The sequence below is a fragment of the Ricinus communis genome, chromosome 6 (assembly GCF_019578655.1).
Source record: "Ricinus communis isolate WT05 ecotype wild-type chromosome 6, ASM1957865v1, whole genome shotgun sequence".
In the NCBI taxonomy this organism is placed as follows: Eukaryota; Viridiplantae; Streptophyta; class Magnoliopsida; order Malpighiales; family Euphorbiaceae; genus Ricinus; species Ricinus communis.
The window spans coordinates 17028035-17051279 of NC_063261.1; the positions used below are offsets into that span (position 1 = coordinate 17028035).

Below are 23245 nucleotides of genomic sequence, written 5' to 3' on the forward strand. Positions count from 1 at the left end.
AGTTATGCACCTCGTGAACTTTAGAGAACCTAGGGTGCAAGTTCTTTTGCTGTCGATTTCGACAGCAGGTAATGTTATCTTTTAAAGTTACAGTTCTCTGCATTTTTGAAATTGGAAAAGATTATATATATGAATTCTCCGTATATAACAGGCAGGAGATTGTAAATATTTTGAATGGATTCAAGAACAACACATTAGAAGGATAAAAGAAAGGTTAACTGAGATTATTGCGAAGAAGATTTTACTAGAGGAATCTTTGAAATTGAAAGATGTAAAGATTGAGTCGTTGCAGAAGGTAAAGTTTTTTCGGCATGAGAATCGTGGCCTACTACATGAAATTGATATTGTTATTCAAGCCAAGGCATTGCTTGAGATTAAATCTAGTAAATTGGTGACTACTAACATGAAATTGTCCTTATCAGTTGCTAAAATGAGAAAGATAATTTTATCGGAAAAAAATTTATTATTAGGTTTAGTAATTGTCATAATCAATTATATTTTGGCCTGGCTGTTAGCAAATAGGCATGGTGTGTTATACCAGCCTTAGATTGTTCTTGAACATTATTGTAGTATTTTCATATGATATAAATTCAAATGTTTTTTATTGCAACATGTTTCATAGACTAATAATAGTTGGATAACATCACAAGTAACAGTATCTTGTACACTTAAGAAGGCTATACATGCCTTACAAAAAAAAAAATTGTTATGATTAAATAAGATATATGCCTTAGTTTATAATTGGCACATAAATTACTAATTTTACTAACAATTATAAGGATAGCAAGACATGCAAAAGATTATAGCTACCAAAATACCCAAAAACAGTGGCAAGTTCCTCAAATTCAAATATTTTTCAATAAAGTTCATAGTGCATCTTTGGTCACAATTGACCTTTGGCTATCAAAAATATCATCAAAAATATTATTCTTATTAAAAGTAAATAATTGTTTGGCAATTCGTTGTGTTGAAGTAGTTGGTGCATCAGGTTGTTATAATTGTCTAATAACTCCTACAATTGGTGCTTGAGAAGTTGATAGCTGAGTTGTATGTTATTGACTTGTTGCTATAACTGGATTTGTTCTAGCTGCTGCTTTTGTTGCTCTTTCTCCCAGAGACATAAGATACTCTATTTTCACTAGGCATCTACTACAAAATTGAATGTCCCTCGGTACTATAGAATTATAATATAATTTTAATACTCACAACCACATAATTGAAAAAGCTAAAAAACCCACGCTTGCATATATATTTCCAAATTCTGAGAATATTCTTACACCATAACCCTACATTGATTGTTGTAAGTATAGAGTTTAAACAAGCTCAATAAAATAATTGAATCATATTAGACATGTCATGAAAGGCAAATGTGGATACCTTGTGGCTCTCTCTAAATTCATTTGCTATCTCTATATCTACTTGTCTTCCAGGCTTTCGTACCCTTGGTTGGACAGTCCTAGCAGCTGCCTTTGGCCTCTTTGGGTTAAGCTATGACATTCTTTCTTTTCTCAGTCTTTTTTTTTTTCTAAATGCATAAAAAATAAAAGAGTTAATATATATAATTATCTAAGCAATTGAATGTTTGAGGGTATGAAATAACTTCGATTGAGATGGTTCTGTAATAAGGACAAGAGTTGTGCCTTCTCCATTACCTTCTCCACTTGGTCTCATAGGACAGGTTCTCCTGTTTGGCTATATTGTAGACATATTCAATACTTCATCTTTGTCCCAGTCCTCAGTAACTTGTTAGGATTCCTATTTTTTTTTCTTTTTATGCCATTTCTTTATATTTATTCTAGGCCTAACAGGTTACTTAACAAAGATTGGTAGCCATATGAGGGCCTCAATTACCATAAGCCACTGTTTTGGCCCATCTAAAGGGGCTAGATGGTGCTAGTAGTAGGCCAAATTGGTCTCTCTATAGTAAAATCCATCCACATAATTCACAGGATCTTCTTTTAGGTATTGGATATATGCAATTGGATAGCAGCAAGGGATGTCATTTAACTCCCAAACTTTGCAGTTACATGTCTTTGCAACTAAGTCTACTATAATACCCTTATTTAAAAAAAGACACTTAGTATTTTCTTCCAACAACAAGTTTAATGGCACAAAACTTTACCAATTTTTTAATCTTTTCCAACTTTTTCCTAATTCTAGGACAAATTAAATCTTTGCAATTGGTTAGATTATTCACTGTGTCATGCATCCTTACTATCAAATGAGTCCTAATATCTTCAAACATGTCCATTATAGGCCTTGTCCTATATTTGACTATGTACCTATTGAGTGTTTCACATATGTTATTGTCAATAACATTTGATTTAGTAAAGAAATTTATCATAGACTTATAAAAGACAATTGGATTTCTTGCTAAAAATGGCTCATAGGTAGCTTCAGATTCTTCCTTCAACTCATTCAGTGAAAAATGATATTGTGCATCACATATGCTCTTTGGTGTATTTCAAAATAGTTTTTTGAATTTAGGTCAGAGTACACCTTATTCCAGTAGGCATAAATATGCCTAGCACAGTTTCTGTGCTTTACCATAAGAGCTAGTTTTATACAAGGCATTTAATAGTCCCTGCCAGAACATAACACACAATTAATACTACCAACTGCCAAAAACAATACGGTCAATAAGTGCAAAACATAAAGAAAAATCTCAAACAAAATCTATCTTTTATTGATCACTTATGAAGCACCATCCTAGGTCATCATACAATCCAAGTTCTTGAAATAAGATCTCAAAAGGCTAGGTCTAAGTCTGCTTTTCCCTCTCTATTACTGCCCATGCTATATAATACATCTTGTTATTAGCATCCTTAGCAACAATAACTAACATTGCTCTTTCTAAAATTGTGTTTAGAAAGCATGCATCAAAACCCAACATGCTTCTACAACCACCATGAAACCCCCTCCTCAATACACTAAAACTAATATATAATCTTTAAAATACACAATTACCCTTATTGTCTAGTTTAGACTTCAATTCAAATCTCACATCTTTATCAATTCTTTGTAACTTAGTAACATAAGACCTCAGTTTAGCATAATGCTTCTGAAAAGTCCCCCTAAGCTTGTTAAGAACTTTCCACTTAGCTCTATAACAGGTTATTAGGGTCACATCAACATCAAACTTTAACTTCACATCATCCTTCATCTCTATAGTATTGTAATTAGGATTCCTTTTAAACACCAACAAATACTCATTGCTTAACCACTCAGATGTTACTTGCATATTAATAGGTTCTCTAACATAGTTAAGAGAACCTCTTAAGGTCTTAATGACAAAGGTTTCCTCATCATGAAGCTTGGCAGCGTACAACCTCCAAGGTCAATCATGAACACATATGGCATCTAGATTTCCACTTCCACTCATGTGCCAATAAATATTGTGCCCATTAATAATTACTCACCTCTTAATTCCTCTCTACACTCATCACCATTCTTAAACCTCATACTAAGCTCAAATATCAGCTCTTTATGATTATAGTTTTGTGCATGTACCTTAACTTTGACTCATTTTTTCTTGTGGACTTAAGCCACCCTCTTCACTTGAAATGAGTGAACAATATTATCATCTGAAGAAATATACTCAGTGTTATACCCACTTTTCTTCTCCTGAGCATTTATTCCTTCCATTGTATCATTTACAACTTGTCCAAAATCAGCAATTATATTTCTCTTTGTAGCTATTTTCTTTGGGGCCTTTGTCTAACTCTTGACTGTATCTGAATTCTTCCAAGGTGGTGCACTTGTTGCTTCATCATATCTACTCTTAATTATATCATGCAACTTTACCCACCTTAAATGCCTTTTTGCTTCCAAATGCTCCTCATCCTTAGAAGAGAAGTCATCATCTTCAAAGCCATCATCAATTTCACTTTCTTAAACATGTTATATTCTGGATCTTCATTGTTAACATAAACCCTCTTAGTTTTTTATACCTCAGTATCATGAGAACCTGCCTTATTCACAGTACCTCCAATACTATAACCTCTAACTCTTGCATACCCTGCATCCTCATTCTCAAAAGCATACTCCACAACTAGTTCAGCCTTCACATAAACAGACATATTTCTATTCCCAATACATTGCATCATAGCCATCACACCATGGTTATTACTAAAGAAATAATGCACACACTTATCTGGATCCATGTATGACATTCTTATTATCTTTGCATAACCTAAATATTTGGCATCACTCTTAATATCAAAATAACCTGTCCTATTTGGATCATAGTTTTCTATTTCAATTCTCCCAATCAACATATGAAATGCTATTTTCGTCCTCATTAAACACCCCAATGGTGAAGTTCAGTTGTATACAAATCCATTCTGTATATTTAGGAAAATTAATATTATTAAATATCTTGTTAACAACTTGTTTAATATAAAATTTGACATCTATTGGTAAAATATCCAATTCAAAGCATATTATTTCTAACTTATGAAACCTTAGACATTCATTCAAAAAGCATATTACTAATAAATTTTAAAAATCTAGAAATACACTTATTTTAAGCTTACAAACATCAATGTCAACCCAACACTAGTTAAAAATTAAAGATTCAGCCAAACATACATGTTGATATTGTTATCCTTTACGGAAATAAAGCCACGAAATGCAGAATTAATAGGGGGGCCACAAACATTAAAAAATTTAAACAAGAATCTTTAATCGAAGGGCGTAGACAAACACACATTGTTATCAAACGACCATAATCAACAAAGCGACCACATACACTATCTTCAATTAGTGTTCCTTTTTGTCTATGAAGTGTAAATTGTTAATGTTGGGGTTAGGGTTAGTTTATGATTCGTTTGGAAAAAGACAACAATTATTTTTTATTTTTTTTTTTGTGTTTTCATAAGTTAAGCAATGAGTTTTGATGCTCGCAAGTAAGTTAGCAATAAAATGCCGATTGAAATTTCTTTTATCCACGTCAGAGTAAAACCACCAGTTCCAGTCAACCCTCCGTCGCACGAGCGTTTTTTCGAAAAGAAAAATTAAGCTTGGATCTTTTTGAAAAAAAGGTTACTATTAGCTAGTTTTGTTAAAAATTTTAAAGTTCAGGTTTTTTTATACAATTAAGCCTTTCATTAATAATCTCTCGAATTTTAGATTCTGCTACACACACTTTTATATAACACGATATTATATATTGTATTAGTAAATTAATGAAATAAATGTTCTTTTTAATTTTTACAATTCATTAAAACCTAAAAATCTAATATTATTTTGATTTTTAAAAGTTTAAATTAGGTGTATTCAACTTTTAAACATAAATTCAAAAAGTTATTTATTGAAAAATTTAAATTGCGTGTATTTAATTCTTAAACATAAATATATAAAATTATTTATATTAAATATATTTAATCTTTGAACATAAAATTGACCCACCAGACTACAAGTCTGCTAGTTAGGATAAGGAAAGCTTCGCTAAAGATTTATATTTAATCCTTTCTTAATGGGAAGTGTATTCATATATTCAGTAGTTGCCAAAGAAATTTCAGATTGGTGGAACATCTACTTTAAGAATAGTTTTTACATAAATATAATTAAGTTAAATAATTTTTTAAAATATAATTTATATATTTAAATTAATTGAATAATTTATTAATTGTAGGCTAATTTATATATTTAAATTAATTGAATAATTTATTAATTGTAGGCTATCTATTAACTGTTATAAACGGTTAAATTAAACAGGCCATTTATAATTTTTTTTTTATGTATAATGATTTAAAAGCCGAACTAATGATAAAATTGGTCATTGTTTAAATTCATAAACTATTTCTAATAATTTTTTTTTTAAAATTTTCCTTAAAATTTCCAATTATAAAAAAATTGATCCACCACTAACTGGTTAAAATTATGTTAAGCCCAATTTAATTGAATTGTTAATTAGAATTAACTTACCATCAATTTTTGATTAAACTAGATATCTAATTTAGATTTAAATTAGATAATTGTCCGCCTTATGTGTGATTTAATTTTAATGTCAATAAAAATTATAAAATTTTTAAACTTAAAAGTGAATGATACCATACTACAAAGGTTTAGTAAAATATCAAAAAAAATTATTGACTATATAACTAACTAAATATAAATATAAATATTTTTTATGTTTGAATCTTATTGGATAGATAAATATTTATTAATTTTGATGATGATAAATTCATTCACTAAGAAAAGTTTATTATCTCTTTCTACATGATTTAATAATTTTTTCTAGTTTGAATTCTTTAATTTATTTACTAAGCATATGAAATTAAATAAATAGGAGTATCTCATAAAATTAAATAAATTAAATTTTTTAATAATATAAATCAAATCAAATTAAATTATTATGTTATAACTAGATTTAATATTTTAATTAATTGATTTTTTGTACTTGAATGTGAACCAGATAGAAATAATTTCGTTGAAATATATTTTAGATAGAATGTAATGAGGTTTGAAAGGTGTAAATGAATATAAATATTATAATTAAAAATTAGTTATTTAATTGATAATATAATTATTCAATTATGAGAATAAAAAATCTTAAAAGAATCTAATTAAAAGTTAAAATTATAGAGAAGGATTTGAAGAAAAAAATGACTTTTAAATACTTAAAATTTACAATTAAGATATATATTATAATACAATACCTAAAAAATAAATTGTTTAAAGTGAAATTTATAAATAGAAATTCAAAGGGGTATAGGAATATGAAATAATTAAATATCCTAATTAAGGTATTAGAAGTTGTAACATAATACTCTTTAAAATAGTAGAAAATTATGTTATAATAGATTAATTCTCCAGAAATTAAAAGAAAATTGCTTAAAAATCATATAATATACCATGTAGGAAAGAAAAAAAAAATTAGAATATTACTCTCATATATATATATATATATTAAATAGCATAAAAATCTAATTTAGAAATTACTTTTTAATAAATACATTCAAAGTACTTTATTTAATAATATAAAAATCAATTTTATTAACAAAGTCCTTTTACTTGAAACTAGACTCTGTTAAAATAATTTCAATAAAATATATGTAAAATAGAATAAAAATAAAGATGAATAGTATAAATGAGTAAAATATGTGACGATTAAAAAGAAAAAATAATTTTTAATTAATAAGATAAATATTACATTATAAAAATTAAAAATTAAAAAATTTAATCAAAAATTAAAATTATAAGAAAATTTTAAAAGAAGAATTATAAAATAATTAAAATTTATAATTAAATTGTTTTATGTTGTAAACAATGCTTAAAAAAATTATCTAAAGTGGAAATCATGAAAAGGAATTCAAAAAAAATGAAGGTATGTGAAATAATTATATATCATAATTAAGGTATTAAAATTGTAATATAATATTTTATATAAAGTAGTAAAAATATTGAATTAATTAATTTTTAAGAATTAATAAAATAACCTAAAATTTATATAATACATCATATAGTAGGAAAAAAATAATATTAAAATATTAGTTTATCTAAAGTGAGTTATGAAAAAGACTTAAAAAAATAAAAAAATAAAATAAAATTATATATCATAATTAATATGTTAAAATTGTAATATAATATTTTTTATAAATAATAAAAAAATGTTAAAATGATTAATTCTTTAATAACTAAAAAGAATAGCTTTAAGGTTCTTTCAACATGCAGCGTAGTAAAGAGAAAGAGAAAGCAGCGTTAAAGCATTCGTTTTATATATAACACTTGAAGCAAAAGGCCCAAACATTAATTCAGTTAAACACATTTTGCGTAATAGAGGACAAAAAGAACCATGAAAAGGAAAAAAATGGCGTCGCCCGGACTCGAACCGGAGACCTTCAGTGTGTTAGACTGACGTGATAACCAACTACACCACGACACCACCGGATGTCCTTTTACTGAATTTATAACACGTAAACTAACTAGTCTCTGAATTAGGAATAGAATCATTCATACTATGCCTTCAAATGGCGCCTTTACTTTCATATTATGCCCACTAACATCATCATCATCAGTTTGCCTGCACTTCGACCAGTGAAACAGAATCCATAAACAGTGTTGTTTGTTATTATATACAAACCCTAGAGAGGATGATACTGAGAACTCCACCTCCGAAGAGACCCAGAGACGATGTCAAAGCCATTGAGACCTCACCGGTCGGTTCCGACCGTCGGCAGCCGCTCATTATCTACGAAGATCCTGCTGTTATTGTCCAACATCCGGATGACTCCTCTCACGAACCTCATCAACCGTCCGATCATATGCTCTGCACCTATCAATGCCGTCAAATGGTACTCTTTATTTAATTCGAATTTGAAGTCCTAATTTTAGCTGTCAATGGCCTCCTTTCGTTATTTTATTATTATAGATTACTTTTAGGGCTTTCACATTTGTTTCTTGTAGCTGGATATATTTTTTTCAAAGTTTTATTTTGTGGTTTTCTCGAAGATATAAAGTTCGTAGATTAAATTCAACATTTGCCATGACTTAACCAAAATGAGCTACATGCATATGTTATTAAAAGAAAAGAGCTAATGTAGATTATAGCAGTGTGAAATTGATATATACTAATTGTACTTTTGTCTCATAAGTCAACACTGGGAAGATTGAGAATTTTATATGCAGTAATGTTTATTGGCATGGATCATTAAGATGCAATGCAACGAACAAGAATTGGTACAATCAACATTTCAAAAATTGGTCATCAATCTAAGTCTCACCATGTGCTGAAATTCTACTTCATATAGGGTTTGGTCTACTTAAGCTTAAATGTTCATCACTGCCAATTTTGAGAAAACTGAAAAAGAAAGGAAAGGGTAACTCACAATTTACTACAAGCATGAGACCCTTAGCAAGATTTTGAGGATACCATGAATAATTTCTTATAGTTTTGTAATTGGATGAATGTTGTTTATTGAATTGTGCATTGGCTACATTTCTGTGGGGAAAGTACAAAAAAGTACCTTGTGGGCATGTGGTTTTTTCTTGTCATTTTGGGTCTGTGGTTTCATTTCTTTTTCACTTTAGTACCCTCCCGCTAATATTGTTATTTTTTATATTATGACATTAATTAAGATTGATTTTCAATAGTAGAGTCATTTTCTAAGTGGCTTACTATCAAACTGACTAATAGAATATCTTAAAAATATTATAAATTTATTTTAAAATTTATATCATTTTTATCCTTATAAAATTGAAAACACATTAATATCATTAATTGTGAGTTCATTATAATTAGTCTTATGATAAATTACTTAATAAATAATTTTATTATTAAAACTTCATATTATATTAATACAAGATCATTAAAGTTTAACGATATTAGTCGAGAGGGTATGAAAGTGAAAAGAAAATGAAACCACAGACCTCTAAATGACAAGAAAATAGCACATACCCTTAATGAAAAAGCGTACAAGCAAAGGGTATTGTTTTGTACTTTCCCCAATTTCTTTTTCTCAGTCAGGCATCTCTACTTTTGATTTATATTGGTACTATGGCTCACTAGTTATGTTATAAACCTTTATTTATGAAAGCCTTCATTTTCCCTTTTTATGTTATTTTTGAGAGAGACAACTTCTGACTTCATTACATAAAATTGTAGGTTAAATCAGATTTTTTTGATGCTTTGAGCAATGCAGAGAAGCAAGCTTCTGATTATCAATCTAAATTAGAGACCTTAAATGAGAACTTTAGCAAAGCTGGTGAGTTACAAGAGGATTGCAGGCGAATATTGTTTCTTAAAATTGCCTTGATTCAAAATTTGTTTATCTGCAATTTTTAATAGATTTTCATGTATGCTTTTAGTTAAGCTTTACTTAAGTATCTGATTTCATTGATTTCCTTGCTGTATGTTCTTCTTTTTCTTCCCATAACATTTTTTTTCTCCTTAAATATCCATCTGAGTGCTAGATGGAAACTAAACTTGAGCTAACATTTTACCCTCGTAAGTCCTTTGTTTACAAATTTGAATTTTTCCATATAATGTAACCTGTGCTGCACAAATTTGAGTACTTATTTTATGGTGACTATGCTAGAAACTTAGTTCTCTTTTACACCTTCTGGGATTATGTGTAATCTTTGTTATGGATATGGGTCACCATGTCTGCAATCCTTGCAAATGTTCTCATGCCGTGAGTTTTTGTTTTTATTTTTGAACTACTCTTTCCATTTTGTTCTTTGTTGGGACAAACTATTATTACTATTGTCATTGTTATTTTATTTTCTGGCTGAAGTCTGTATTGTCTGAACATTCTTAATCCCTTCAGATGCTGAGAGGAAAAAATTTCGAGATCAATTCTTATATGCTGAACAAGAACTTGCAGCTGCCAAAGGGCGTGAAAAGGCACTGCAAGAGCAACTCCTAAAGGAGATTAATGACTCCCAGGAGAGGTTGAAGAAACAATTAGAATCATGCAGCAAACTTGAGGTAGACCTGTTGGGCGTATGTGCATGCGATGATTATTGGACCTTTTCTCTTGCCCTATTAAAGTGCTCAACATTTTGTTATATGCTAAACATTTTCTTGTTCCTTTTTCTTTTCCTTGTAGATAAAGCTGGAAAATGAAATGAAACTTCGCAAAAAAGCTGAATCCTCAGCGACTTCTGCTGAAGAGAAAGCAAGTGTATTGGAGGGAAAACTTGCCCACCTTTCCGAAAGCATTGAAAAGGAGAAAAAGCGCCTCAATAATGAGCTTGTGCAGCTGCAAAGAGATTCAAAGCTTTCTGTTTCCAGAATAACAGCAGATGTAAGCTGAATTTGTGGATTCTCAATAATGATTTATGTTTGAGCCTCTATATTTGTTAAGATTTGCATTTCGCTTCTATGTAGCATGAAAAAATGGAATGCAGAGCTAAAAATGCTGAGAAAGAATCAGAGCTACTGAAGGCACAACTGGAAGATCTAAAATTGCAACTAAGTGAGGTGCCTTTCGTATATCTCTTATATATATGTGTGTGTGTGTATGTGCTTGAATGTATTCAAGTATAATGAGCTCAAGTACTTTCTAGCAGTTTTAAATAATGGCCTAAAAAGGAGACTTGATCATCTTCTCAATTAATGTTATGTCCTTCCCTAGTGCTTGCACCAGAAGGGTGAACTAGAGAAGAAATTATCAAGTTTTGCAATTCAAGAAGGATCTTCTACCGAGGGCAATATTTTGGTTAAGCATCTACAAGAAGAGCTTAGAAACTGTGTAAGTGCGGTTCATTCTGTTAGTATTGGGCTTTTATTTTCTTTTGAAATTTATAATACATGTAATCTTGTAATGCCTGCCTTCTATGGTTTGTGCTCTTTATCGTGATATTTCTATTGTTTTGTACATTTACATAAAAGCTACATGTGCATACACTGATTAGAGAAATGTATAGATAAAGGTTCTTATTGTCTTCTACTAATCATGTTATTGGATTCTGTCATTTTTTGCTATTACATTTGCACTAGGTGTATGTAAGGTCTTATTTGGGCAGTTGTGATGAATTTTTTAAACTAACAAATTGTAACTTTACTAGCTCAAATGTTAACTAGAGAGAACAACCTCATTGAGAAACTGAACAAGTTAAGGACTGTAAACTTCTTATATTTGCTTCATCTTTTTGTGTAGATGCAAATTATAATGTTCTAAGATGTAAAAACTAGGTTGAACTTAAACAAGTGATAAATATGTGGATAAGAGACAGTCTTGGTGGCAATAATATTTCTCCTTAAAGGAGGCCTTGCCTTTAAATCCCCTGATGACTAAAAGACAAAAACAAGGTTATAAGTAGCAAATTTAGTTACAATTTCGTGGCAGCATCCACTTGAGGGCTCTATTGACACTTACCTTTACTATTGATATTAATCTTAGTGAAGCATGGCTAATGACTTTAGTGTGATATTAAATTTTGATAATATTTTTTCTCTTTAAGTTTTCTGATATCGGAGTTTGAACTCCAATCTCAAAATTGTTTTGCTGCCCTTTCATATTTAAAAAAAGTTTGGTCATGGTACGCTCAACGCTAAGTAAGTTATGCTTATTCATCCGTTGACCCTCTGGCTTTTGCAGCAATATGAACATATCTAATTAATTGTCGTTTTGTAAGACCATAATAAAACTAATTTTTGTTTTTTCTTCTATTACTTTCGAATGACTTTTTATATTTATATTCTTTTTACATTCTTTTATAGAGATCCGATTACGAGTTATTAGCATTAATTTAAATGGTAAATAAATAAAAATTCGCAAGTTGAAGCGAAAAGGGTTTTCCATGAGATGAGAAATAAAAAATATTCACCCACACGAGGTTTTTGAATAAGTGGTTGTTTGATAATAAGCAAGGAATATCCGTCTTTCTGCTAAATAGGGTGTTATCATGTAAGGTGCATTAATGCACAAAGGGGTCCTTGGCTTTGTTGCAAAGTGCCATTGGCAGGCAAGAGGTTAAAAAAGTTGAAGAAGAAAACATAAAATCCTATAATAATTATATGACAGTTAATACTCATAATTCATAAATGAAAAAAAAAACTATGCATCAATTGTTTCTAAAATTAATAGAAAATCTTAGAATGAAAAAGTGAAAGTTAAACACTTAAAACAATTATGTACCCCTACTGATAGTACATAGCAACAGTTCTTACCCTTGTCAAAGCACTACTAATCATCATCAATCTCAATATGAGCTTCTTTATCATATTGCATTCTTTTTAGAAACACTTCTACTTCTTTTTCTTTTTTATCAGTTGTAGCTTCTCTTTCGATTAATGGATGGGTACATAGTGCATTCTTTCTTTCTTTTCCACCAACAAATCAGACAGCACTGAAAGAGACACCGATTTTTCGACAAATATAAGTGAGGCGGGACTAATTGTACCTCAACATTGCACAAAGTGTGCCTGGGCATGTGCTGAGGTGTACAGACTTGTGTTTCAAGCTCGCCTTCGATGACTATGGGTTTACTGCTCAATTTTGAAAGACTTGCTGGTTGAGATCTTGAATATTATAATCTTTCAAGCTACAAAGTGAATTTTGGGTGGTTGATGGATTCACATAATATTTTCATGTTGTTTTTCTGATGATGGTGTTATTAGATGAACCATTCCTCTTATAGTTATGTGATTTATCTATATTTGACGTTTATCAGGAATCTGAAGTGAGAGAAGCAAGAAAACTCAAATCATCTTATGAAAATGTTGAGTTGTTAAAGGAGAAATTACTGGAAGAAAAGAGCCGCAGAGAGAGGGCAGAGTCAGAGTTATCCAAGTTTCAAGAGCTTGAGCTAAATATGAGGAATTTGGAGGACGAGTTGTCTTCTTGGAAGTCCTTGATTAAAGAAATTCCGAACGTGTCATGTTGTGATGATATACCTCTTAAGTTTGCAGCTTTACAGAAGTATGCATACAGCCTTAATTTGATTCTACCATGGCTTCAGCATTATAGGCTTCTTTAGTGTCAGTATGTTGTGGAAAAGATAAAGAAGTTTTATGGAAGAAGGATTTTTCTTTTTCTAAAACTAATCCTTTTGCTAGTGGGAAAGGGTTAAATGTCTCCTAGTATCAATTATACTTGGTAAAGTATTTTGCTAATTAAAGTGAATATGCATCTATATGATATCTGGAATATTGTATAATTGTTGGTTTATATGATACCAATGTTGGTTTACTGCCACAGTTAAAAATTAATTGTAAGCTTAAAATCTTGGCAGTATTATTTTTTATCTAGCCACTTTTGCTACTCTTGTTGGTTCTTGTTGCCAATTATATGACTTCTGTTGATTGCAGAGAGATGATTGATAACATGATGAAGGTAGGAGAGGCAAATGCTCGTGTGAAGCAAATGGAGGTGGCTCTGGATGCTGCCCATCTTGGCAAACAAAATGCTGAAACTGAGGTTGCATCAGCTAAAGAGAAGGCAAAACGCTTAAAATTGGAGGTCAATCAGATCGAATTGATGGTAAGTGTTAGTTTAGGAAGTTTATTGCTACTTACGATATCCATGTATGTCTTTGTTTTCTAAGAATCTTCTACTCTTCCGTTTTTCTTGCCCTTTTTCCATTTGGTTTTAGTTAGTAGTCTTTAAATTGGAGGGACACCAATTTAGATAGACTTTTGTTCCGCCTAGTTGCTTTTTTTCAGCTACAGTTAGGGGGAGATGGTGTTAGCTAGTTGGTTTCCAAGAGTAAGAAATATGATCTTATTCATGGGGATTCAGAGGAATATCAAGTTCTTAACAAAGTTTGCTGGAGAAGTATTTGGTGAGGAGGGTGCCCCTTCTAAAATGGTTTTGAGCAGCTAGAGAAAAGATCCTTTACATGGATAATTTGATTAAGAGGAGGAAAATAATTTTTGATCAGTGTTGCGGGTCCAAGTGAAATTATGACTAGAGAATCATTTGGCATATCAATAATCCTGTAGCTCAGAAGTTGATAATTTTTTGTTTGAGGTAAAAATAGGCTAAGGCGTGTACTGTTGAGTGGATGTGAAAATCGCAGTAAAGAGTTAAGGAAGCACATTGATATCATTGTATGAATTCTGCTTTTTTTAGCTAGTGGTGCAAAATATAGCTGTCTAAGAAGTTGCCAGTGTATATATTCTACATTAGACTTTTGTGATGGCTGTTTGGCTGGATGTCTTTATTGGCTGCTATGTTTTTGTTTTAAGTTCTGATTCTTTTTTCTGTGCATTATCCTCTTCATGTCCCGCCTTTTCTTTGTCCTAAGAGCATCTTTTGCACACACATGTGTGCTCTTTCAAATTCTCCTTGATTGAGGTAAAGGTTTAGGATTCTGATTTTGTGGAGAGAAATGTTGAGGATTCTTTTCCTTTTTCTGCTCTTTGTGCTTATTCATTTTGCAGTTGTACATGGAGTTGCATTGTCTTATTCTTTGAATGCTTGACATTGCTCTTTATGCCTTGACATTACTTTTCGCCTAGGGGAAAGTTGTTTTTGTTTTTCCTTCTTCCTTTTGCTTTCTTATCTGTATTCTATTCAACTTGTGCTGGTTCATGTTATTGAAAGTGACTCTCATATGGTGAGATACAAATACAGGGGGAAATATATTTACATGAAAATCTTGATCTACTTTATGGCCATTATTCTGAATGTATCCTTTGCTTAATATTAGTTTACAACAATCTATTATCTTTCTGTTTTGATTGTTTGTCTTAATCATTTGGTTTATGCACATATTTATGGTTGATTTCAGCTTTGTACTGTCACTGAAGAGAGAGACGGGTTGAAAAATATTGTTGATGAATTGAGGAGGTCAAAGAATGAACAAGCAGGGGATGAATCTGCCAGTGGAACTCTTCTTCAGGTTGTCCCACCTTCCTTTTTCATTCTCTTCTTTTGAGAGTTCTTCTGATATATCCTGATGGTACTTCTTTGCACATTTCTTCTTTATTGCAGGAATTTGAATCATCTCTTCTAAAAAAAGAATGTTATATTAAAGAATTGGAGAGTAATTTACATGAGCAAAAAGAAGCTAGTAATCGTCAACTTGATGAAATAAAGTTGCTTAATGACAGGCTGAATAATGAAGCTAGGAGATTTAAGTCGCTGGAAAGGGAGAGTGATCGACTTCGTTCAGAAATTTCTCTGTTGGAATCCAAGGTACGTCAAGAAACATTGTGACCAGTTCCAAACAGCCATATCTTCCCCTCTTGGCTGGATCAATGGAAACAAGAAATGGCTGGCCAATATGGGATTAGGTGTTATGCATTGGTGAATTTGGGAATGACAAGTGTTCTAAGAAAAAAAGGTCCAATATGCACTATTATATAGCGAGATGCAACAGGAACAAAAACCAAAAAAGGAGATGATGAGATGTTAGCTAATTTTTAGGATGCATCTGCAATATTAGTATTTCTCTTCAGTCTTCATAGTTTTTGAACAATTCATTTACATCTTTCTCTCTCTATTTTGCTCTTGAGCTCTCTATTATACTACTTAGAGGTTGGAGCCATACAGGACTAGACTTGAACTCCATTGACATGATAGCTGGTGGTGCTTTTAGGATAATGGCTAAAGTTCATCCTTGCCCCTCTGTTTGATGGTTGAGGCGTTCTTCTCAAAAGAATTGATGAATGGCTGACTTAGTAAAGGGAGGCTTATTCTTTAAGTTTTTTTAAGGCCGTAATTATGGTTTCCTTCCAAATGAGGCCAGCAGTTGGCATTTTCCTTTCGGGGTCCTTAACGGTTTTGGGTCCTCGTGTGGTTTGTGTCCGCTTCTTGCTTTCTGTAAGCTAATGCAGTTTATAAGTCTACCTCCCAACCATTGGTAGTATTAGTGGTGGCTTCGGATTAAATATTAAGGTTTCTCTATGTGATGCTTTCTGAAATATTAACCCAACACATTCAGCAATTTATAGTTTTTCGTTAGTTGAGAAATTGCACTAATCCTCTATGTTTCCATTAGTTCAGAAATTGCTCATATCCTCTATGTAATTGAGAACTTTCTGGAGTGCCCATAGAGGGACTTTATCATATCTTATAAAGTGTCAGAATACTGGTCAGAGATGATACTTTTCCTGTTATCTTATGTATAAATTTTCTTTCTCTCTTTCCATCTCTACAACTTCAAATTATGGTCATTTTCTATATGATAATTTGTTGAAAGACTGCAGAAAGATGTAAAACAGGTTAAGTCTTTTAACTTTTATTCTTTTGGCATTAATGAAAACCTAAATGTTTTATTCATCAGATTATTATTAATGTTTTGCAGTGTTATTGGGATTTGACGAGATAGATGAATCATTTGCTAATGGTGCTTAATTTATTTTATGTCCTTGACTTCAATCTCGTTTTGTTCACAGCTAGGCCATGGTGACTTTTCTGCTGCAAACACAAAAGTATTGAGAATGGTGAATACCCTTGGAGTTGATAATGATGCCAAACAAACTATAGAGGCTTTACGTACTGAGTTGGAGAAGACAAAGGAGAAGTTACAAGCTGTTGAAGAATTAAAGAGTCAATCAGGTATGAAGTAGTGCCATTTAAACAACAATTTTTTTTCCTCAAGATTTCGTTTATAGCATTATTTGTTCAATACTTGTGTCTTTCCTATTATTTACCAGGTAGATGTTGTTCAGAAAATTTGTACCAGTTCCTCTTCTAACAAGAGGCTTTTGTTATTTAGTAATGATGTCTTCATTTCAATGGCTTCCTTCTCTTTGAGGTTCATCCTTTCTCTCATGTGATTCAGTGTTACCAGAAAATGCTGCACTCCTAGCATGCAATCTGGGCTTTGGATCAATAGCATCTTAAAAAGCTAAAGTTACTACCTCCATTCCATACTAATTGACTTCTTTTAGTATTTCACTTGGATTAACAAAGCATTTAATAGGCTTAATTTTAGGAAAAAAATAGCTAAATGAAACTAAATTACCCTTCTATAGATATTTTTGAAATTTATTACACCCTTCTTTAGGCTTATAGAATTTTGCAAAACCAATTATAGATACAAGGATAAATTAGGAGAGAAAAAATTAATATTGTATTGGATATATAAAAACGACAAATAATTGGAAATTTTTTAATTTGAAAAAAAAGGTCAATTAGTATGGAATGGAGGGAGTAGTATTCTGAAGGGCAAACAAATGTTGATAATGAATCACAACATTTTAGCCACGCAAATCTTAGATAATTTTGTTATATGATTTTTATTCTGCTGCCAATTTCGGCACATGGTATTTTTTGGAGTACTAAATTAGTCAACATAGCCTTTTTAATTATAATTAATTGATTATATACTTTTGATATTTAAAAATCTTTTAAGATAAATCTTGATTCTTATTTTATTTCAGAATATGATATTTTGCATATATTGTATCCCGGATGGTATCTGGATAGTTGTATTTTGCTCCCGCTGTGCGATTCGAAAGAAGCCTATCCATACTGTATAACAATTTAAACATAGATGTTTTATGTTTCCATTTTTTGTTCCACATACCCAAATCGTAACCTTGGACTGAATATAGCCATTTATTATCTGTACCTTTGATTGATGTTTTTTACCTCTCTGATGTGTTTATCAATTCCCATTTGCACTGGTTATACATGTCTGGTTGCAGTGTAATGCACAGGCATTGCAGCTTATATGGAATAGATTAGTTTGTCAGACATCTTCAGACTTAGAACAGTAGGCTGTATCGATTGAAAATTCTTATCTCAAGTTCTTCGATGGCTTCATAGCCTCTCAAAATCTTCGGAGTGTCTTCAGCAATGATTTTAAATTTTCAGGCAAGAGATGTCATCTCATTGCCAACCAGAATCAAGAAGGTGAACTTGATTTTGGTAGATTCATCACTATGTGTTCCCTCATTGCCATTTTATTGATTCCCCAGATAGGATCTTTGTCTCATGCAATTTGATGCTATTCGAACATCTTGTGAAAATTCCATGCCATATATGTCAATCAAGCTGCGGGATACTGCTCTCTGGTTTGCCATTTTGCTTCAATACTCTGAATAGGCTACATGAATGAAAATAACTGTCTATTTGAACTCCATCTTCTAGTTTATTGTTTCATCATAGCTGTTCTTTAGGTTGCTGGTCGACAAGATTATTATATTTATGATGCAGGTGATGCTGGAAAGCTTGTTGATTCCTATATATCTGGGAAGATAACACAGTTAAAAGAACAGATTGCAACGCTTGAAAAACGTGAAGAAAGGTGACTAATTTTGATACAAAAATTTCAGTAGTTGCATTTTTCGACTTAGATTTGTTTTAACAATTAAAGAATTCGAGTTTGTCAAATCAACAGATACAAGACTGTTTTTGCTGATAGGATTTCAGTGTTTAGGAGGGCATGTTGCGAACTATTTGGTTACAAGGTATCATATTATATTTCTTACTGTCTTGTATTTTAGGTACATGTCTATGCGGGTCTTGCCTGTTTTAGTTTTTCTTGTGGTTTAACAGGTGGAAAATGCTGTTTCTTTTCTTTTGTTTTAAGTCTCACACTACTAGAATGGCTTTGGCCAATCTACTGTATGGTTGAACTAATTATTTCATTGTTCATTACATGATAATGCACATGAGATAATGGTTGGAAACATATGCTCGAATGCTCTCTTTGCATGTCAATATGCTCATCTGAAGGTGTTCTTATGGAAGAAAGTTTATTCTTTTGTTTTGATTCGCATCTTGGCAGATTGTCATGGATGAACACCAGCGTTCTAATGGAATCCCAGTTACTCGTTTTACCCTTCAATCTATTTATGCTCAAAGTGAGGATGAGAAGCTTGAATTTGAATATGAATCGGGAAATACAAACATTCTGGTAAGATGGTGAAACATGGCTTATTTAGAGTTGTGCCAGTCATGTCTTTTATATAATTTGATATGCTCATATGCATAAATTTGTAATCAGGATTTGCACATATGACATAAGGTGCTTCGGTGCAATAATTATGGAAATTGCTTTTTGATCTTTCATTCTTCTTTTGTTTTAAATTGTTTTGGTGGGTTTGTGGGAATGCTTTGTCTTAGATTGCAGAAATATTGATGTTGTACCATCTCAGATACAATCATCATGGCAAGCCAAGAGTAATTTTGAACTATTCTTTGATTGCAACAGGCAAATGCTTACACTTCTCAGTCTGAGATATCTCGTCAGGTATGGTGAAAAACCTTTTCTACAAATCTGTGTGCATGGAGTCACAACCATATGTACATATGCAGTGTACACATACTTCTGAATAATAGCTGCTGTATGCTTTTAAGGTAGTCAGTAGTCTACTGGTTTTTATGCAGAAATTTCTGTTGATTTAAAAATGAATGATTTTTCATGTTATGAATATTTATATTTTTATAAACCAGATGTTCAAAATGAGTTCGTCTGATCCCTTGGACCTACTTATTATGGGATTTCTTCTTCAAGTGACTAGGTTATGTCTATATTGAGATGCTCAATTTTGTCTGAGGTGGTGGTATTTTGTTGGTGGTATTGGTTCAGTTTACCAAGGTTTTCCTAATGAAATCTGATACAGAACTGTTGGTTGATTTGTTTTCAACTTATTGCTAGTCCTTGGAATGCAACCACCGTGATTATTCTTCAAGTTGCTGCCTGTGTTGGGCTGAATAATACTAATTCTAAGCCTGCCTTTTGCAGGTCGATATATTTATTCATAAGATGAATTCTATCCCAGCTTTCACAGCCAACTTGACAGTGGAGTCTTTCAATAAAAGGACTCTTTGTTGATACAGATCAAAAAGCAAGGTTACTCCAGATTTTCATGATTTCTCCCATATACCAGTGCAAAAGATTGTAATTTGTGTGCCTTATTGATTCTCATTCCTAGTTGATATGCTGTCAACCTGGCATGAACTACCAGAAAGGTTTTTTTTTTTTTAAACTTTTTTTGCCTTCTAGTCAAATTCACCTTTGAAATGAACTACCAAAAGATGAAATTTTTCTTTTTAGCATTTCAAGGTTTGATATGATTATTTTTGTGTGCGTTTACCAACCTTTTGATGTGATCTTGATATACCTCTGCTTTACAGTAAGTAATTAATCTCTCTATCGTGTCTATTGCATGGAGTCTGTGGCTAAGATATTATTCACATTTGTTACAACACCTCCTTTTTGAGTCCTGGCCAGAATTTGAGTCTATCTGTGTCAAATTATGCTGCACTTTTTGCAATGGAGCAGGTGAAGAAAACTGAGAAGTGGGTGATAGTGGAGACATTATGGTGCATTACTATTAATTTTCAAACTTCACTGTGTTGAAGTTACAAAAAATAATTGAAAGAAAACTTTACTGTATTGAATCATTCACACCTTTCAGCCTACCAAGTATTTTTAATATCACATTATGCAAAAATTCCTTTCAGTGCTGTGACAAAATGTTAATAAACTACCACCACTATTTTCATTTTTCACTTGTGTCATTTCATTGAACTTTAACCATCTTTTTCTATTGGGCAGTAGTAGGGCTGATATCTGTTTCCAAGGACGTATAGAGATTATTGAATGTTGTGTGTGTGGATAGTTCCATGATCTCAATCTTTTCCCCCATTCTACTAAGGTTGTATAGGGATAGAAAATTTGAAAATCAAGAATTTTTATTTGAAGCCTTAAAGGCAGGTGGAAATTTTTAGTATTTGCTATTTTACCATAAAATTTCATATGCATTGATGAATCTAACCTCATCTAAAGAATATTGATTCATGAATGAAATAGGGTTTGCGGATGTAGATGAAAGTTCATTTGCTACCAATTTGAAAGTGAATATGTATCTTAAGTGTTCAGATTTACTCTTAAATTGTGACTTTTTCTGCATTTCACGAATATAACAAGAAGAAAAGCTATATTACCAACTCAAAACCTTCTGATTTCATATTATTCCATTTAAATGCAACACCATTTTACCTAACATTTTTGTAATCTCTTATGACAAAGAGAATGTGATAGTCTTGACTTCCAGGGGGCATCCATGTTGCAATCAGTAAGAGCAGTAAAAAGTAGATGGAATTTTGTTAGTGCATTGGAATAAAGAGAGCTGATGATCAAGAAACAGAGCCTGAATTTTGTTAGTGCATTCTAGTGCCGCTTTCTTCGCAGTGCTGATAGATTTTTAAGCTCTCAAAAAGCTTAATCCCTTAATTTGACTAAATCTCTCTCTCTCTCTTTCTGGGTATGTGTATGTGTGTGTGTTTCAACTTTCAATGGCTAGTAGCTAATGAATACTGTGCTGACTTTTGCTTTTTCTAAATGATGGATTCTTATGCTAATTGTTTGAGTGGTGATTTGAGTTTTGGCCATGGACTGTTTACTGAGTTGGAGAAAACCCTAAAGTCACTGTCAATCACTTGAATGGTTTGTAATTAAAATGGGGAATTTTTGTTTAATTATTCTATTTTTGCTACATATATGTAGTGTCCTCCTCATCTTTGCATCTGCTTTTTTCTATCTTGTTCCTCTTTTACAGGGTAAAGCTGTTTGACCTCCTAATATTTTTTAACGGTTGAGCTGCTTTTATGGTGTTTGCATGGCTTTGTGGATAACAATGGCCTAATGTAGAGGGATGACTTTCTTCTCTATCAAAGGAAAGGAAGGGAAAAAAACCCACCTTTGCTTTATATATTGGTGTCCAAAATGTCTGCCGCTGATCAAGAATGTAGTGGAAGCCTATACTACCTTTCTAGACCCATTTGATTTGATTTGATTTTTTATTATTTGCATATCCTTGGATTTCTTTTTATTATTATTATTATTATTATTTTAACTCATGGTAAAATTTTTTAAATAAATATATTGATTTTCATTAACCTTCCAATATCCACTCTTTCAACACTCCAATATGAACAAACTTTTGAAATGCTTGTATCAACTTGAAACCTTGGTTGGTTGCCCTTAACTTTGCAACAGAAATTCTCTTATACTTCAAATATGTATATTGAACAATTCTATATATCTAGAATAATTTGTGTTTATTTGGGTTTTTTTAACACCTTAATTATTAGCTCCACGATATACGTGATATGCTGATCAATCTTGGGCACACTGTTATTCTTTGCACATTTGGACATTACTGCCATATTTTCCTTTCAGTTAAGTATCAGTGATGCAGAGGAAGCTCATCCCAATAGTAGCTGAAGACAACTTTCTACTTGAGTTGCCCACATGTCTTGTTTTTATTGCTATATTGGGAGATACTTCACTTATTGTTTGACGTAAAATAGATAATAAATTTATTTTTATCTTCTCTTGAACTTTTTTTATAAATGATTTAATAAATCAATTTTTTTTTATATTTTAGAATGCGGTTAATTAATTAATTAACCGATTATGATAGAAATTAACACAATTTTAAAGAGGAGAAAAAAAAAATGCTTTTTGTAAATTTTTGTTATCTGTGTCAAAACTAATAAATTGAATATCTTTTATATGGATTAGAGACGCAGACAAATCCTACATTGCATGTATCTTGGTTTTCTAGTATAATAATAGGTCCATTTATATATATATATATATATATATATATATATTCAAGAATATGATTAAATGATTTTATTTTCATTTCTTGATACAAATATATAGAACATATCACGTGTGTTTCAAACGTCATCGTGCACTATATATAAGTGAAATATGGCCTAAAAGAAGCACTGAAATTGAAATTCTTTGACCGACTTTATACCAGAAATTTCATTCTCCTTTTTGCCTCTCTTTATTGAGGTCAGTTTCGTACAGAGATCATCTCTTTTACGCTAAAGCTTTTTCCTCTTTTCTTTTCTTTTTTTCCTTGAAGAAGATGCAA

The 23245-nt window shown here is 31.5% G+C and overlaps 2 protein-coding genes and 1 non-coding gene across 3 annotated transcripts; 1 reads left to right on the forward strand and 2 right to left on the reverse strand.

Moving 5' to 3' along the window:
* Nucleotides 1-2761: 2761 nt before the first annotated feature.
* Nucleotides 2762-4163, reverse strand: LOC125370293. The gene is made up of 6 exons (XM_048375306.1): nt 3986-4163; nt 3723-3890; nt 3550-3638; nt 3420-3433; nt 2968-3329; nt 2762-2853 (listed from the first exon to the last, which is right to left on the reverse strand). The coding sequence occupies exons 1-6, from the start codon at nt 4161-4163 to the stop codon at nt 2762-2764; spliced, it is 903 nt and encodes a 300-aa protein (XP_048231263.1).
* A 3617-nt stretch (nt 4164-7780) lies between these two features.
* Nucleotides 7781-20519, forward strand: LOC8262563 (mitotic spindle checkpoint protein MAD1). The gene is made up of 16 exons (XM_002527785.4): nt 7781-8297; nt 9608-9707; nt 10272-10432; nt 10554-10751; nt 10835-10927; nt 11082-11198; nt 13123-13370; nt 13760-13931; nt 15184-15294; nt 15387-15590; nt 16793-16955; nt 18561-18651; nt 18745-18814; nt 19135-19263; nt 19561-19599; nt 20095-20519. Exons 1-16 carry the CDS (start codon nt 8097-8099, stop codon nt 20182-20184), a joined length of 2187 nt encoding a protein of 728 aa, XP_002527831.1. The 5' UTR covers nt 7781-8096; the 3' UTR covers nt 20185-20519.
* On the reverse strand, nt 7815-7888 carry TRNAV-AAC. The gene has a single exon. It is a non-coding gene; the product is annotated as a tRNA-Val (tRNA).
* Nucleotides 20520-23245: the final 2726 nt, after the last annotated feature.